The following is a 19,329-nucleotide window of genomic DNA, read 5'->3' on the forward strand; positions in this document are numbered from 1 at the left end:
GAATTAACAAATGTATATAAACCAGACAAACAGAAGCAAGTCATTTCCTAGTCTTATCAATCAATAGTCAAGAGCATGTCACTTAGAGTCTAACAAATGTGGATTTACATCTCTGCTCTACATTAGTTGTGTGACTTTGGGCAAATTATTTCACTTCTCAAGATCTCAGTGTCCTCATCCATAAAATAAGGATAGTAATAACATCTACCCCATAGGATTGTTCTAAAGATTTAACAAAATAGGGGCTTCCCACTTGGATTTCCACCCCCCTCCATTGCCAGAGGTTCTGTTCCCTCTCTTTTGCTTATCAGTCTATCAATCTTTCCATCAGTAAATTCTGTCCTGTCACTGAAGAAAAAAAAGATTAAATGAAATAATGTGTAATATAGAGTACGTGCAGATTTAACATGAGTTCTTGTAATAATTCAGATCAGATGGCAACTCTCTCGTCTACAACTTCATAGCACCACTCTTCTCCACATACTCTGCACCTTCCTATTTCCCATTTGTGCAGTCTTCCAGTTAGAAGGAAAAAGCCGTGGATCTAGTTTTGACAGGAAATTACATGTTGGCGTTGATGTGTCTTTTACTTCTCTAGTCTAAGATCCTTATCTGTAATAATCCCTAACTTCAAAACTGTTGTAGAGAGAAAATACCTTAACAAATATTAAGTGCTCAAAAATTTTATTTAAAAGTTAATAAATTATAATGGAAAGAGGTTTGGAATAAGGCAAGTTAAGTTTGAATTCAATTGTGTGAATCACTTTTCAGAGCTTGCTTCTTCATCTATGGAATTGCAATAATACTATGTATCTGCTGGAGTTTTTTGTAAAAATTAGCCACACCCAACCCAGTATTTGTCACAGAGGTGATACAGTTTAATCTTCCTTTTCTAACCCACTTTTCTTAACCAAGGACACAGGATCCACTGATGCGATTCAGAGACAGTAACCTTCTGAAACTGCCTGAGAAGTTTCTGTGCATGGCTGCATCTTTCTAAAGATAAAGTCCATTTTCTCTTCCCATAAAAATTCCCAAGGAAATAGAAAATGATACACATTTTCAAATGTGTAATTATTTGCAATAGTCTTAAAAAATGGCGAATTCAACCATTCATGGGGATGAAGAGCTGGTTAAAACAGCAATTCAGTAGGTCATGCAGCAATTAATATTAACCACAACTTTTGTGTTCGAAAAGTTAAGAAACACTATTCTGAGGTAGTTTTCCCGTTCTAACCTTTGGCGGTTTTTTCAGTAACTGAGAATCAGGTTTGGTGGAATCCAACCTCTTAATCCGAATCAACTCCACGCCGGCCTACTCACATATAACCTAGAAATCAATCCGTCCCCAATCCCAGCAGCGGCAACACTTGTCTCAAAATGAGGTCGTTTCCCCAAAATATTGCATAAAGGACAAACAAAGCCATCTGTCCCCCGCCTAGAGGTAACGCCCCCAGAAGGTTAGGCCAGGTCCCCCTCTCCCCACATCTCCCTCTCCCCACAGCCAGCCGAGGTTGCCGAGGCCCCGGCGATCCAACTCCGACGGGTCTGCGAGACGTCTGAGGCGAAGGCAGAAGGACCCCCGCGGACAAGCTTCCAGCCCTTCCCGTCCACCTCCCTCAGACCTGCCTACTCCGAGGGAAACCGAAAGAAGCAACGCTGACTGGGCTCCAACTCACCTCAGAAAAGAAAACCGATTTCTGAGAGCAAATAAAGCGGAGCCCTGGAAGAGGTAAGAGGGCACAAGCCTTAATCCTCTGTCTCTTCCTCACTGAGCGGCTACTCCCCCAACCTGGTTTGCGGGCTCGCGGCGGCTACACCTTCCTTCAGCCTCTAGCTCTCACCTCCGGTCTCAGTAACAGAGCCCGGGACGAATTCCCGCCTCCCACCCCGCTGAGTCCCAGCACCCAATCGCCGAGCCCGCTCGACAACCAATCACCCGCCAAGAGCAAAAATCGACCAATCCCGACGCAAGCTTAGCGGCGAGCGCTCTGGCCCCGGTGGAAGCCTGGGAAGTGAACAGAGACCCAGGTACTTGGAGGCACCCGAAGGCGGTCTCTGGGGAATTCTACTCTAGCAAATCCTGGGGCTTTGTTTAAAGGAAAGATGGTTTTTCTCCGTTTGACTTTAGAAACCGCCGTTTAACCCACACAACGAATACCTTGAAAACTAGTCTCATTCTTAGGATCTGTAGACGGGGTAGAAGAATCGCCTTAAAGCCGCATGCCCCAATGCCACTCAATTTAAATTTCCCAATTTTACAGTAGCCAGTGTATTGAAAAGACTGAATGAAGCAGGAATTGCCAGACTACTGAGCCAAAGTAGTCAAGAAGGTTCTGTGACAAATGGCTACAGCATTTCATATTTCAAGGTTTTCCAGATATTAAAACAAGCCAGAGTTAAGTTCCCAAGTTTCCAGCACATTACTGATATCTCCATTAAGGCTTATTGGCCTTCCATCTCACCTGCCACCAGTTTATTCTTTGTCAAGAAGTACACTTCAGTTCTCTCAAAGGTAAGAGATTAGTCATGATTTTGCCAAATTACGTTATTTTTTTTAAAGTTCTGTATAGCCTGAATTTGTCTCAAATACGAGTGTCCCAAATAGGCCAAACCTGAGACTTTCTCAAATTCAGATAACTAGTTTGGGGAAGGTTTGCTATGTAAACCTGCTAGGTAAGCAGCAGCAGGAGGAACATGTTGATTTGTTTGATTCAATTTAAGTTGTTTTTACTGAATCTTCCAACATGACAAAAGTTTTAGTCATAAAAATGAACTCTACCCTTTGACTTTGTAATCTCAGTCCCAGAAATTAATCCTAAAGGCATAATCTTTTAAGAAAATGTGATAATACTTCAAAGAAAAAACGATGGAGTACCTATGTGTAATACTAAAAAAAGTTATGAACTTCCCAATCTAATAATGTAGAAGTGGTTATAATGTATCAATTCAGGCTGGACATGATGGATCATGCCTATAATCCCAGCACTTTGGGAGGCCATGGTGAGAAGCTCACATGAGGCCTAGAGTTTGAGACCAGCCTGGGCAAGATCCCATCCCTACAAAAATATTTTAAAATTAGCCTGGTCCAGTGGCACAGGCCTGTAGTCCTATCTTTTTAGGACGTAGAAATGGGAGGATCCCTTGAGCCCAAGAGATGAAGGCTGCAATAAGGTATGATTGTGCCACTGAACACCAACCTGGACAATAAACAAGAGACAGACTTTGTCTCTTAAGAAAAAAAAAAAAAAGTGGCCATTATTCCAATGCCAAAGAAAAAAATAAATAAGAAGAAATTCAGTAATGTGAAAATACATATGGATAAGAAAAGATGGAGTAATTTACTGTTGATGCTTTAACTTTATATTGCCATTTAATGTATGTGGCATAACAGAAAGGGATACACATAGGCCCTGGAGCCACACAGTCCTGGAATCCAATCCCTGAACTGTCCCTTTCAGGTTAACAATAGTGGAATGAAACACAAAAAACTATAAGTTCATTTGATAAAGAATATGAATGTTTATAAATCAATATTCAAAATAGCTGCACACATCTGTTTTACTTGAATAAAAAAATCACATCGTGACAAATTTTATAACCTTAACTTAAAATACATGAATATTAACATTTACTAATATATTTACACATTTATTTACATCATCAACAAATCTGATGAAAAACAGCATATGTTATTATTTTAACACATCAGGCAATGACCAGTCTTTGAAAATTGATCCAGGAATGTGCACTGCATTTAGCTAGAAAACATACTTCAACTTTTTCTCAACCCCTAGGGAATCCCACTATTCACACAAAATATTCCAAGGCCTCAGTTTAAGAAGAAAAAAAAAAACAGGATTTGTATTTAATTGTAAGGGACTACAAAACTGCCTTGTTTAAAAATATGAAAATTCTTATGGTATTTTTAAAGCATATGCTTTTAATTTTCACATCAAAATTACTTAATCAAACATTAAGCATTTAATAAAAAGTTATAAATATTCTATCACATATGATACTATGCACTTCATGATCTGAAACAGCTATAAACTAATTCTTACATAATACCTTTATGAGGTAGGGCCAGTAGTAACCCCATTTTACAGAGAAGGAAAATGAGATGTGACTATTTGCTAATGAAAGACTGAAGTTAAATGTCTTAAAAACCACACTTTCTTATTAGTCTATTTAACTTCTTTTACAAGTGAAGAGGTCTATTTTGAGTGGGGGGAAAAGTGTGTGATTGAGGTATATCTCAGCAAAAGAAGAGAAGTACCTTCTACAATGGATACTTAATTAAAAAAAAAAAAAAAGGATTATGGGTTACCTGAATGCATTTGCCTAATCAATGGAAGTTACTAACAGAGGACTGTAAAATCCTTCAGCAAGACAGTATTTTCCACATTTTAATTATTCCTGAGGTTTAAATATTTTCTTACTCAAAGAACTTCTCAAACTAAGATGTAAATTATAATCCTGATGGCAAACTAAGAGCTCTTTTGTCCAGTGGGTTTTATTGCTCTACACTTCATTTAATTTGATACATACTTCCCCTCTCTGAGTGTTAGATAAGTTAATAAAACATTATAAAAATAAATTTAAAACAAAAAACTAAATAAGACCTCCTTTCAGGTTTTTCTTTGCACAAAGATGTTTCTGTAAACACTTTTAAACCAATATCTTAAAATTCCAAATTATTCAAGTATCTCTCTGAACATATGGCTTCATATATTAGTAAAAATTGAAGCAAATATGTGAACTCTTTAAATCTTCATCTGTATTCCATGGAAAACAATTACAACAGCTACTTGCCTTTTTAAATATCTTCTCAATATTGTTTCTTGAGCACTAGAATTCCAACCTGCATTCTTACTATTTACATTGCAAGACTGAGACGTCCTAATTTTTCCTGAATTCCCCTTTGTCTTTTTTTTTTTTTTTTTAGAGATATTGTCTTACTTTGTCGCCCTGGGTAGAGTGCCATGGTGTCACAGTTCACAACAACCTCCAGCTCTTGGGCATAGGCGATTCTCTTGCCTCAGCCTCCCAAGTAGCTGGGCCTACAGGCGCCCGCCACAACACCCGGCTATCTCCTTTGTCTTGATATCTTCTCCCTCCTATCACTGCATCTTTGTTGAACTCCATTACAAACTCACAATTGAAATAAATACTACTAAGGCTACCCATAGACTCATTTGTATAAGAAATTAAAGGCATGGCAGTCTTTCTTCACATCAAAAGCTAACTATAAGGCCAAATTCCCTTTCCAGTAATGAGTTTCTTAAATGTGCTTCCAAGGGAAAAAAAATCTCGGCTCCTACAATATAAACACATCAGCAAAGCAGATCCAAAGATGTGCCAATCAAATACAAGCAAGCATAATTCTCAAGTTCTAAATAGTATTCATGTTGAACTGAATTGTTTTAATGATTCCAAGACATTACTATTCCCATTTCAGAGTTGTTATAAGATATGATTCATGTTAGGTATATGCAGCAAACACCTTCATATTATTGTCTTAAATTTTTTTTAAATTCCACTAACACTCATATTTATTATTTCAATTACTGTGCTTTCAATACAATGACAGAGCTGTACATCAGGATCCATACTCCCAGTGTCCCTGGATCCATTTTTATAAGATGGATCTTTACAGATTTGATGCCATCCGCTTGGTTTCTCCTTTATTTGTTGAAGACCTAAAACCATAAGAAAAGAAAAATTAAGGCCAAAAACTCTGGAAAGTAATTTAACCTCTGGGTTTGAAATATTAGGATAAATCTTGAAAATGAGCTACCACTTACGTGTAATAATTGGATCAATGTCTCTTGTCTGAGTGGCAACATCAGAGGCACAAACTTGTCCTATTTGGATCAGCAAAGACATAATATCCTCATACAGTGGAGGAAAAGCTCGACAAAAAGAGACCAGACTTGGCAGAGTTGGCATGAAAAAAGCATACCGCTTAGCCTGTGTTAAAACTGTTGTAAAGAAATGAAATAGAATTTTTTACTTCACAGATACAAATTCAACATACACAGCCTATGTAACAAACTAAGTTGTGGCAGAGATTCTATGTTTTTTAAGACGTGGCCAGCCTCTACCTTCAGAGAGCTCATTAATCTAGCAGTCTCGGTCATCATCGGTCATCACTGAAGATATAAATTCTTATTTTGCCCAAGCAATGTGGTATATGCATTATTTCATTTAATTCCCATAATCTTATAAATGAAGAAGGTACTGTTATGACACTCATTTTACATATGAGAAAATTCTTAAACAGCCTTAGAGAGTTAAGAAACTTGTTAAAGGTCACAAAGCCAGTTAGTGGTAGAGTCTGGGACTGAACTCACACAGTGTAAATTTCTTAGCCACTGCGAATAATTATAATAGGAAGTAAATACAATATAAAGAAAAATGAACAGAGTATTATGAGAACTCTGAGAAAGAATACTAAATTAAACTTATAGCTAATATATTTTAAAGTAATTTATTTATTTTTTTTTTTTTATTGTTGGGGATTCATTGAGGGTACAATAAGCCAGGTTACACTGATTGCAATTGTTAGGTAAAGTCCCTCTTGCAATCATGTCTTGCCCCCATAAAGTGTGACACACACCAAGGCCCAACCCCCCTCCCTAAAGTAATTTATTTTTATACCTTTTACTTTATAAACCAGAGAAGGTGGTTATATTAGGCTATGTTTTAGAATTTAAAGAAGCAACTACTATATTTATCTCTTATTTATATATGATTATAATTTTCTAGAACTATGAGCATTTTTGATAAACCCTAACTTGTTTTCTACTGACAAAATTATTCAGAAAGATTTGGGTTCTACTTATAAAATGCAGATGGCCTATTATATTTACTATATATCTACATACTCATTTACAAGATACAATCTTCCTACCTATTCACACCTGCTGTACTATAAACCACATTTGCAAATAAAATAATTTTAAAAAGAATAATTCAAAAGATGGCATATAGTAGTAACACATTATTGCCTCATAGTGACACAAAAAACATATTGTATCACTAAATTGAGAAACTATATGTATGAAGTTATGTTAAAAGTTTTTGTTGTTGATGTTGATAGGCTACACACCTGTTAGCAAAGTTCCCATGACATTGACAGCTAAACGAGCCACACTAAGTGACTTTGGTAATGCATACTGGATACATAAATGAGAAAGCAACTGGATAGCAAATATCTGCAATACAAAATCAATCCAACTATTACACACTTCTCAAGTATATCTCTAGTATTAAAAATTAAAAAATGTTTTTATATAACATGCAAAACTGGATAGAAAGCAATTGTCTTTTTTTCTTGCTTTTTTTTGCAAAAAAAAAAAGTCTTACTTTGTCGCCCTCTGTAGAGTGCCGTGGAGTCATAGCTCACAGCAACCTCAAACTCTCGGGCTCAAGCAATTCTCTTGGCCTCAGCCTCCCTGATAGCTGAGACTACAGGCACCCAACTAGACAGCAATTGTCTGAAAGCTCTAAAATGTTCATTACCTGTTTTTCAAGTTCTGGCTGTGCAATAAGCTCAGGTATGAAATCCAGACAGATGTGCATAGATGGAATACCTGCAACCGTCAGAGGCAAAAGTTCACATGGATAACCCTAAATCAACAAGAAAGGGGGAGAAAGTTGTAAGTCAAAACAGAAAAGAATACAAATGAAGTTCGCTTCCTTTCCATAAAAGTTGCTCAAAAGGTTACAGTGCCCTACATGTATTCTTGCATTTCACTTTTCTGATGTGCTAGGATAGGAATAAATTATCTGAATACTTTATTAGGTTGAAAAAAAACCTAAAACATCTAGGTTTTTCTCCATATCGCAAAGGATCATGATCATTTGTGTTATCTCTAGCTTCTAAATGATCCCTATTAATATATGTGATAGTATTCAAAGCCCCCAAAATAAAGGTCAACCACAAAGCATCATTCTTTAGAAACAGACCTGAAAGTGAACAAGCTTAGCAATGTTGGGATCTGCAATGTACATTTGGTGCAAGAGACAACAGATAAGGCACTGAACTTCTCGAAGATTACAGAGTAAATTGTCTTCTCCTTCGTCCATCCCCTTATTTGGAGTGTTAGTGGTAATAACACTTTGAACATTCCTTAGCAAGCTGTCTGGATTGATACCATTTGCTTTCTCCTCTTCCGTAGGTAAGCAAATCTCTAAGAGAATCTGGACAGCTGCGCTATCCTGTAAGCAAATAAAATACAGTGAATATAAGGTTTCTGAGAAGTTGGTTTGAAAACCAAATCTGATTTTGTTCTCACATGCACAGATATAATAAAGCAACTAGTTTCTTAAAAAACATACACACACAAAAAGGTACTTTCTAAGAGCAGAAATAAGTAATCTATAAAGCAATGATTCTCACCATTTTAGGGTCATGAACCCTTAAAGAATCTTAAGAAAACTATACATCCTCTCCCCATAAAATTAACATACATAAACAAACATACTGCATAATTTCAGGAAAGTTGTATTTTCCTAAGGTTCATCAGTGGACTCCAGTTTAAGAACATCTACTAGAAGGGCATTCTGACTGCAACCAAAACAGGCCCTAGGCAAAAATGTCTTTCACCAAGATCTCCTTTCCTTCTTCTTAATTTTTTTCCCCAGTATCCTATCCAGTATTTCCCTCTTTTTCTCATCCACTTACTAATTCCTGTAAAGGTAATAGTTAATAATACCTAAAAAAATCACTTCCCATAGCTGTTTTCCCTTTTAACCTGAAGACACACTGTTTACAGTGCTTGTTGTACAAGGAAGGATTCAACCTTACCACCCATCTGCACAAATCACTGTTGCTCAACCTACAAGCTTGAGTATCACTTCATAGAACAGCAGCTTGAGGATTACAGGCATGAGCAACTGCACCCCACTACAAAACCAATTCTTTCAAGCAGCAATAAAACAGAAATAATACCACTGAAGCAACTTATAAAGCAGCTTATATACTTTGGGTGGGGGGGAGGGAACAAAGCCATTCAGTGATGTAGAAATTGTGAAAGAATGAAGTGCTAAAGAATTGTAGGATGCTTAGCCCTCGATAACAAACACGGCTGGGCACCCATAGCTCAGTGGCTAGGGCACTAGTTACATGCTCCAGGGCTGGGGGTTCCAACCCAGCCCAGGCCTGCTAAACAAAAAAAAAGCCTGGCATTGTGGCGGGCGCTTGTAGTCCCAGCTACTTGGGAGGCCAAGAGAATCACTTGAGAGTTTGAGGTTGCTGTAAGCTATGATGCTATGGCACTCTACCAAGGGTGACAAGGTAAGATTCTGTCTCAAAAAAAAAAAAAAGTACAAACACCTGCCTCTTTCAAGAACCACAATGGGGACTAGGCATGGTGGCTCACGCCTGTTATCCTAGCACTCTGGGAAGCCAAGGCGGGTAATAATACCTGAGCTCACAGGTTCAAGACCAGCCTGAGCCAGAGTGAAACACCATCTCTAAAAATAGCCGGGCGTTGTGGCTGGTGCTTGTAGTCCCAGCTACTCAGGAGGCTGAGGCAACAGAATCACTTGAGCCCAAGAGTTTGAGGTTGCTGTGAGCTATGACAGCACAGCACTCTACAAAGTGAGACTCTGTCTCCCCCTGCCCCCAAAAAGAACCATAACTGATCAGCAGCATGAATGAGCCTTCATCTTAACAGAACAACTTCATGCAATACTTCAAAAGGAAAATATATATTATTTGATCGCTTTGAATCAGTCAACTGACACTACTGATTTCAGGGCAGTACTGCTTTTGTTTTTTGTGAGATAGAGTCTCACTATGTTGCCCTCAGTAGAGTGCTGTGGCATCACAGCTCACAGTAACCTCAAACTCTTGGGCTCAAGTGATTCTCTTGCTACAGCCTCCCAGTAGCTGGGACTACAGGTGTCCACCACAATGCCCAGCTATTTTTTTGTTGCATTTGTCATTATTGTTTAGCAGGCCCAGGCTGGGTTCAAACTCACCAGCCTCAGCATATGTGGCCAGCGCCCTAACCCCTGAGCTAAGGGCACTGAGCCTCAGGGAAGGTTTTGTACTTAAGTCAGGTCATAACAGAAGATATTCTTTGCTAAGAAGAGTCACCCGCTTTGGGTACTCTTGAAAATAGAACGCAGGAAATAGGTATCTGCAACAACTTTAAAGAAAAATGTCATGAAGTTATACTGAATTTGGTCAATTTAGTAAGTGTAAGTACAGACGGTGCATCTTCCATGACAAGAAAATATGAAGGGTTTATTGCTCAGATTTTAAAAAGTACCAAGAGGCTCGGCACCCTCTTGGTTTGGGTGCTGGCCACATACACCAAGGCAGGCAGGTTCCAATCCAGCCCAGGCCTGCTAAACAGCAATGACAACTACAACAAAAAAATAGCCGGGCATTGTGGCAGGCACCTGTAGTCCTGCCTACTTGGGAGGCTGAAGGAAGAGAATCGCTTAAGCCCAAGAGTTTGAGGTTGCTGTGAGCTGGATGCCACCGGCACTCTACTGAGGGCAACATAGACTCTGTCTCAAAAAAAAAAAAAGAAAAAGTACTAAGACATGTAGGTGCTCTCATTTCTTTTTATTATATCTTGCATCAGCAATATCTTTGAGCTAAAACTACTATTTTAAGTTACACTTAACAAAAATTCATAAGTACTGTTAACTACATTTATGCAAATACAACACTGCATCATTAGTTTTGTAACATGCTTAAGTTGAACAATGAGGATTTGTGTATCATTCTAAAGAGTGTTATCACAAGAACAGGTGTTAGCCAAAATTTTACCTCTCTGCAAACAGATAAATTTTATGAAGAACAAAATCAGCAGTGTGAATATTGAGAGAAGATATCTATAGGAATGCCACATTTCTGTGTGATATCATCTCAAATCAAAACAACTTGAATATTCTGTGCAAAGTAAACTTAAGCTATCTTTTTTCTTTTTGGAGATACAGTCTCACTCAGTCACCCTGGAGTTGAGTGCCATGGCTTTATAGCACACAGCAATCTAAAACTCTTGGGCTGGAGAGATCCTCTTGTCTGAGCCTCCAAAGTATCTAGGACTATGGGCATGTGCCACCATGCCTGGCTAATTTTTCTATTTTTAGGAGAGACAGGTCTTGCTTTCCTCAGGCTGATCTTGAACTCCTGAGTTCAGGTAATCCACCCGCCTCAGCTTCCCAGAGTACACGTGTGAGCCATAGTGTCCAGCCTAAGCTATCTTTTTTCAAAACACTTCTTCAAAAGGAAATTTTGGATGAACATTTCCCCCAGTTAGCAAAGGTCACTGATGAGTAGAATGATATATGAGAATCACAGTAAGAATATGCAGCTGTTGTAGCCCTATTAACTGAAGAATACAAGGAAAGGTTCACTAACTTCGGGAATCATAATATTACACTCAAATTAGCATTTCAGGCTCACCTACTTGGTATCACTGGGCACCTAAAGAACTACAGATGGAATTGATTGAATGCTTAGTAGATGACAATTTAAAGCCATTGTCTGATGCTAAGAAAGATCTAACTGAAATACAGGAAAATGCACTAATAAAATACTTATGGCTTCAGCAACATGCCTGAAAAATGTTTTCTTGATTTTCAACCACTTATTGCCACAAATCAACATTCTCCTACCTCATCCAAATCAAGACACCTTTAAGGTCACAAAAGACTGATACCCAGCTAGAGAATCAACTAAAACTGTGGATCCAAACATTCAAATGCTTTCCAACAAAAAGCAGACATAACAAAGTCACATAAGCTTAGTTAACTTTAAAATTAACAAGTACTTTTCCTTTTTTTTAAATTATTAAGTACCTAGTAGTCAGATTTTTACAAAATAATGGAAAATTTTAAGTACATCTAATTGAAGTTTCTTGAATGTGGCCTTACTTGATTTTATAGCTAAATTTTATTTTTTATTTATTTGTTTATTTATTTTTGGGACAGAGTCTCACTATGTTGCCCTCAGTAGAGTGCCTGGCATTACAGCTCACAGCAACCTCAAACTCTTGGGTTTAAGCAATTCTCTTGCCTCAGCCTCCCAAGTACAATTCCCAAGGCTCCGAAGTCCCACCTGTAGTGGAACTAAAGGTGCCTGCCACAATGCCCAGCTATTTTTTGTTGTGGTGGTGGTAGCTGTCATTGTTGTTTGGCAGGCCCGGGCAGGGTTCAAACCCACCAAGCCCCATTGTGTGGCCAGCATCCTAGCTGCTGAGCTACAGGTGCCACACCTGATTATAGCTAAATTAATGAGGGCTTCCAACATGACAAGGTTCCCTTCCCTATCCCTGGCATACTTTTTAATCACCATGTTTGGGGTGAAGAATTTTTTGGTGGTTATTGGTTTTTTTTGTTTGTTTGATTTGCAAACTCTGGAGCCAGAATGCCTAGGAGTGAATCCTAGCTCTAACATTTACTGAAGATATAATCTTGAGCAAGTCATTTAACCTCTCTGGGTCTCATTTCCCAATGTAAAAATGGATATGACAATACTCCATACCTTATAAGATGCTTATAAATATTAAATGGTTGATACATTTAAACAACTTAGGCTAGCACCCTTAGTATAGTAAGCATTATATAGATGTTAGCTATTATGATATATAAATCTCCTATCTGAAACTCTCAAGGACAGATTTCTTTCAGAACTCAGAACGTTTTAAATGTAATATTATATGATACCCACCAGCAGAAAGTAGGTAGACCCTTGTAAATATTTCTGTGAATACATTAAGTGGGATAAAGAATTGCTATTCAAGGCGGGATGGTTCATGCCTGTAATCCAACCTAGCACTCTGGAAGGCTGAGGCAGATGGATTGCTTGAGCTCAGGAGTTCAAGACCAGCCTGAGCAAGAGCAAGACCGTCTCTACTAAAAATAGAAAACCTAGCAGGGCACTGCGGCACACACCTGTAATCCTAGCTATCTGGGAGGCTGAGGCAAGAAGATTGCTCAAGCCCAAGAGTTTGAGGTTGAAGTAAGCTATGATGCCATGGTACTCCACCAGGGTAACAAAGAAAGACTCTGTCTCAAAAAAAAAAAGAATATCAATTAAGGTTAAATTTTGTCACCAAACAAGTTCACATCAGGTCATCTTTCTACCATTGAAATTACAAAAGAAACGTATCAGTTTTCCTAGCTTTTTGGATTTCTGTATTACTAGTAAGGGATTATGAACCTATATTATTACTCCTAATTCCCCAATTGTGTAAGAGAAGATTTTAGAAAACACCACACATTTGAAACTATGAAAACATTTCTGCTTTAAGGACCTTACATTGCTTAACATTTTAACATCTCAATTCTGCTGCATTACTTAAAAATGACTATTTAAGGCTTCAGTAAAATTTTACATGATTATAACTTTTCTAAATATAAAATTGAGATGCTTATATTGAGATGCTTATATTTATCACTGACTATTTTGTTATATATTGTTTATTTTTCTGTTTATTTTCTCTCTCCACTGTTGACTTTTTCCCTATCATTTGATTTTAAGAAACAAATAAGCAAGGATTTTTCTTCTTCACCATTATATTCCAGTCCCTGGAACAGTACTTGCCTCACAGAAGACATTCAATAAATCATTTGTTGAATGAATGAGCATATGACTATAACCTCAGAATAGGTAAAATCTTATATTTTATTAAAATACAAATCTTATTTAAATGGCTATTTAATTCATATTAAAAATATTGTTCCTGATTTTAGTAATATAGTCTTTCTGATAAAGAGCAAAGGTAACATCATTATAATCAATTCTCTAGTAAAAGGAAGATAACATGTCACAAATGCACAGAGGGAATAATATGCCATCTAATTCAATTGATTGCATTAGCAGGAAAGCCCTTCCTCTTTTTAACTAAATTTTACTTTAGCAAAATTTACCTGAGCAGCCAGCAATGCATTTTTCAATTCTTCTCTGGTAACTTCTGGAGCATCAGTTTGTCCAATTAAACCTATTGTGTTATTCTGGGAAGGTCTATCTTGCTCTGCTGTTTCCTTCAAATGAGCACTAAGGTAAGCCTTAGATGCAAGTAGATAACCATTCAACATATGCAGAGTGATATCCATCAACGGGGGACATCTAAACAAAGACAGAGGAAAAGAAAAATACGTGAGAAACAATGAAAAATTATAAATTAGCCAGAACATAATCAATTGAGTTTAAATAGTTAGAAAAACCTGAACAGCACAGAGTAGAAACTTCTCTCATTACAAGTCTCAAAATTAAGCTTAATATCTTATTCTCTATATTTTAAGATTATATATAAATAGTATATTACCTGTTTCATCTTATCAGCTAAAATCAAATATGAATAATATATTCTAAAGCAATGATTTTCAATTGGTGTGCCATGAATATTTTTAAAGATCATTAATTAAGCCTGGCGTCCATAGCACAGTGGTTACGGTGCCAGCTACATACAACGAAGGTGGCGGGTTCAAACCTGGCTTGGGCCAGCTAACCAACAATGACAACTGCAACAAAAAATAGCCAGGCGTTGTGGCAGGTGCCTGTAGTCCCAGCTACTTGGGAGACTGAGGCAAGAGAATCTCTTGAGCCCAAGAGTTTGAGGTTGCTGTAAGCTGTGACGCCATGGCACTCTACCAAGGGAGACATAATGAGACTGTCTCAAAAAAAAGAAAGATCATAAATTATTTTTGAAAGAAGTTCAGGGCTGGATACAGTGGCTCATGCCTGTAATCCTCGCACTCTGGGAGGCCAAGGCAAGTGGATCACCCGTAGCTCACAGGTTCAAGACCAGCTTGAGCAAAAGTGAGACCCCATCTATACTAAAAAATAGAAAAACTGAGGCAAGAGGATCACTTGAGCCCGAGGTGCAGGTTGCTGTGAGCTATGATGCCACTGCACTCTACCCAGGGCAACAGTTTGAGACTATCTCCAAAAAAAAAGAAGTTTAAAGCACAGTAAGTATATTCTTTTTCATTTTTTTTTAATCAACATAATTTAAGTGTGCCACAGAAGTTCAGCTATAGGTTCAAGTGTGCTGTGAAGTTAAAAAAAAAAAAAAAAAAAAGTTGAAAAACACTGCATCTAAAGAAAAGGTATTTTCTCTTTTGCAGAAAATGACACTATCAGTATATATCTTAGATGTGACCCTACAAAGCAATTGTCCTCAAAAAGGAGGCTAGAGCAGAATATTTCTTATTTTTACTACTATTTGTTCTTTGGAACAAGATATCAAGACAACTCTGCATTTCAAGAGTGGTTCATCCACTTAACTTAGGAAAGTTACTTACTGAGCCTCAGTCTCTTCATCTACAACATGGGTACACAGTTATTCATTCCTCAAAGATTGTTACAGATTAAAAATAAGTGAGATAAAAGCAGACATAAGATTTAAATATAAAAAACAGAAAAAACAGGGGCGGCGCCTGTGGCTCAGTCGGTAAGGCACCGGCCCCATATACCAAGGGTGGCGGGTTCAAACCCGGCCCCGGCTGAACTGCAACCAAAAAATAGCTGGGCGTTGTGGCGGGTGCCTGTAGTCCCAGCTACTCAGGAGGCTGAGGCAAAAAGAATCGCTTAAGCCCAGGAGTTGGAGGTTGCTGTGAGCTGTGTGATGCCACGGCACTCTACCAAGGGCCATAAAGTGAGACTGTCTCTACAAAAAAAAAAAAAAAAAAAAGGGCGGCGCCTGTGGCTCGAGGAGTAGGGCGCCGGTCCCATATGCCGGAGGTGGAGGGTTCAAACCCAGCCCCAGCCAAAAAAAAAACAGAAAAAACAAATTAATAACCACTAGAATTTTAAATGCAACACCCTTAGAATAACCCAGAAATTCCACTTCTCAGTCTATTACAAGAGACTGAGATCGCTAGTGTGCATTAGCAGACATTATAGCTGTGTTTATAAATGACACCCCGGAAACAACCTAAGTGTACATCAATATGTCAATGATTTAAACAATTATGGCAATTTTTCCCAAAATTGAAAAATCACCTGGAATGCTTGTTTAAAAAAAATATATACCAAACTCCAACCCAGACACTGTGAATGAGTTTCTGGAGGACAAGCCTGATAATATATATATGGAATATAATGCAATAGTTAAAACAAATGAAATAGAAATATGCATACTGATATGGAAAACACTGAGCTCGGTAAGTTTTCTTTTCTTTTTTTTTTTTTTGAGACACAGTTTCACTTTGTCACCCTTGGTAGAGTGCTGTGGTGTACTGTAGTCATAGCTCACAGCAACCTCAAACTCCTGGGCTTAAGCGATTCTCTTGCCTCCGCCTCCCAAGTAGCTGGTACTACAGGTGCCCACCGGACTATTTTTAGAGACAGGTCTCGCTCTTGCTCAGGCTGGTCTCAAACCTGTAAGCTCAGGCTGTCCACTCACCTCAGCCTCCCAAGTGCTGGGATTACAGGCTTGAGCCACCGCGCCCAGCCCAGTAAGATTTTTAAAAAGAACAAAATAATACCTACAATATAAATACTACTTATGTATTTTTTTAAGCCATCCAATAAAAAACTAAACATTTCTATTTATCAAATTTGTAAGTACACAGAAAAGTAAAACTACATACACACCATTATAATGAAGTTTACTCTGGAGATGGAACTGGAAATTAGTCAAAAAAGGCCAAGGAGGAATTTTGTTTTAGCAATGTCAGAATGATAGATATATGATGGCAAGACTTTTCACTATACACCTTTTCTTTTTGTTAATTCTTTTGCATGTTATGAAACATTTATTTGTATATATCATGAAAAATTTCATATATGCATAAAAGAGGGAATATTATAATGAACCCTCTAGAATTCATCACCCAGCTTCAACAGGTATCTATATATTTTTTACATATACCCCCACTCACTTTCCTATCACTACCACTGGGTTAATTCAAAGAAAATACTGACTTTCATATCTTTTATATATTTACATTTTTATGTTTGTTTATATTGTTTTTTTAAAAAACCATGAGAATGATCGCTTGACAAAAAATTAAATTTTAAAAAATGAACAAAATTAAAAGGTATTATCAATAAAGCAATGAGAAAAAAATGCAATATGCATACAAAAACCTGATATCCTTTATAAATAAACAACTCTTTCTTTTTTTTTTGAGACAGAGTCTGACTTTTTCAGCCCCAGTAGAGTGCCCTGGTGTCATAGCTCACAGCAACCTCTAACTCTTGGGCTTAAGTGATTCCTTTGCCTCACCCTCCCTAGTAGCTGGGACTACATAGGCACACTGCCACAACACCTGGCTTTTTTTTTTTTTTTTTTTTTTGTAGAGACAGAGTCTCACTGTACCGCCCTCGGGTAGAGTGCCATGGCGTCACATGGCTCACAGCAACCTCTAACTCTTGGGCTTCCGCGATTCTCTTGCCTCAGCCTCCCGAGTAGCTGGGACTACAGGCGCCGCCACAACGCCCGGCTATTTTTTGGTTGCAGTTTGGCCGAGGCCGGGTTTGAACCCACCACCCTCGGCATATGGGGCCGGCGCCTTACTCACTGAGCCACAGGCGCCGCCCCAACACCTGGCTATTTTTAAAGATGGGAGTCTCGCTCTGGCTCAAGCTGGTCTCGAACTCGTGAGGTCAGGCAATCTGCCTACCTCAGCCTCCCAAAGCGCTGGGATTACATGCGTGAGCCACCATGCCCAGCCTATGTCCATTCTTTTTGAGACAGAGTCTCACTCTGTCACCTGGGTTAGAGTCTGGAATCACAGCTCACAGCGACCTCAAACTCATGGGCTGGAGTGATCATCTTGTCTCAGCCTCTTGAGTAGCTGGGACCACTGGTACCCACCCACAACGCCCAGCTTGTTTTCCTACTTTAGTAAAGACAGGGGCTCACTCTTGCCCAGGCTGGTTTCAAGCTCAAACAATCTACCCACCTGAGCCTCCAAGAGTGCTAGGATTACAGGTATGAGCCACCACACCTGGCCCTGATATCCATTCTTTAAAATATGACTCAGGTCCCCCCCTCCTCTGTATCTTTCCTGAACAGCATTCATTTATATATCATTCATCTGCTCATGACCCTATTATTTAACTTTTCATGTATCTGTCTCATTTCCCCATGCAGATGATAACCACTTTAAAGGAAGGCCCTTCAACTTACATATCTTTGATATTATTTATCATAACAACCAGAAATTCAAATATTAATACAAACTAATTAAGTTCTGCCTTTGAGTGGAAGCCACTTCAAAGCAATTGCTTAAGTTTAGCAACTGGGAAGGAATTAAAGACAAATGTAGAAATCAATGACACTAATATCACAATTGAACATGCCAAAAAGGTCACAGTTTTAATTCATGTCATGATTCAAAATGAATCAGTTGTTTAAAGGCCTTTTTCAACATGCAAGCAGAAATAGTGTTATTTTTTACTGATCTTGAGTGTGAGAAAGAAAAGCCACTACTGATGGATACCAAAACCAACAATACTGATCTAAGGCTAAGTTTTAATAATCACATATTAAATATTAAACTGAATATGTATTTCAGGAATAAATACAACTAAACAAAGACCAAAAATCCACACAGTTCATACGGCCTAGTCATGTGCAAGAACACTAAAATATAAGTCAATTTCTTTTAACTCTCCAAAGTATAACTCTATAATAAAAACAAAACTATAATGACACCTACCTGTGAACCCTCTGATCACACCTTAGTACAATGAGAGGATCTATCATGAGGTCGTTCTGAGTATACTTTTGTTGTCGTACAAACTTTATTGAAGGTTGAAGTGCATTAACTGTCATTACCCACAGCCTGATGAAAAAATAATCACATGTTCAAACAGCTATAACTGAAATTTATAGCCATTTATAGCCATTATAGCCATTCCTTTATATCCAGGAAAAAGTTAGAAAATAGGTGTGAATGAACTTTGAAAAATTAAAAACGATATACATCTAACCTTATTATGTCTCTAAAACAAAAATAAAACAGTAAACACACAGTAGTCTCAAAATTTTCATAGTCATAATGAAATAATCATGACAATTTAATTCAAAATAAATCTGAATTAAAACTTCAGTTATACCATACTTGCCATATAATTCCATATATGTCACTGAGGCTCTCTGAACTGTTTTTCTTCATTATAGGTATTATAGGAATAACGCATATAAGTGAAATAATACTTACCAAAGCACTTTGAAACTACATCTAACCCCATAAAAATAAGTCATTATTCTACATATGCATCAGCCATCATAAAGTCTGGAATGTAAGATGCCACTTTGATTAAAGATTAATAGATTATCAAAGTGGTTATTAAACTGACTGCATATCATAATCACTAAGGGATATGCAATAGGGAGGATA

General features: G+C 37.8%; 2 protein-coding genes across 4 annotated transcripts in view; both read right to left on the bottom strand.

Annotated features, from left to right (window-relative positions):
• BRIP1 (BRCA1 interacting helicase 1) overlaps positions 1-1,823 on the bottom strand; it is a 246,786-nt gene extending 244,963 nt beyond the window's left edge. The window contains exon 1 of the mRNA XM_053569091.1: positions 1,680-1,823. The gene's annotated coding sequence lies outside the window, so the exon portion shown is untranslated. The remainder of the gene's footprint in view (positions 1-1,679) is intronic.
• Positions 1,824-3,502: 1,679 nt separating this feature from the next.
• Positions 3,503-19,329, bottom strand: part of INTS2 (integrator complex subunit 2) — a 69,283-nt gene continuing 53,456 nt past the window's right edge. For all 3 annotated transcript variants that reach the window (XM_053570022.1, XM_053570023.1, XM_053570021.1), the window contains exons 19-25: positions 18,646-18,771; positions 13,903-14,101; positions 7,975-8,226; positions 7,528-7,635; positions 7,115-7,220; positions 5,808-5,984; positions 3,503-5,702 (exon numbers count right to left, since the gene is read on the bottom strand). In XM_053570022.1, the coding sequence (XP_053425997.1) occupies positions 5,533-5,702; positions 5,808-5,984; positions 7,115-7,220; positions 7,528-7,635; positions 7,975-8,226; positions 13,903-14,101; positions 18,646-18,771 (1,138 nt within the window). In that variant the 3' untranslated portion in view covers positions 3,503-5,532. The remainder of the gene's footprint in view (positions 5,703-5,807; positions 5,985-7,114; positions 7,221-7,527; positions 7,636-7,974; positions 8,227-13,902; positions 14,102-18,645; positions 18,772-19,329) is intronic.

The sequence above is a fragment of the Nycticebus coucang genome, chromosome 18 (genome assembly GCF_027406575.1).
Source record: "Nycticebus coucang isolate mNycCou1 chromosome 18, mNycCou1.pri, whole genome shotgun sequence".
NCBI classification, from domain to species: Eukaryota; Metazoa; Chordata; class Mammalia; order Primates; family Lorisidae; genus Nycticebus; species Nycticebus coucang.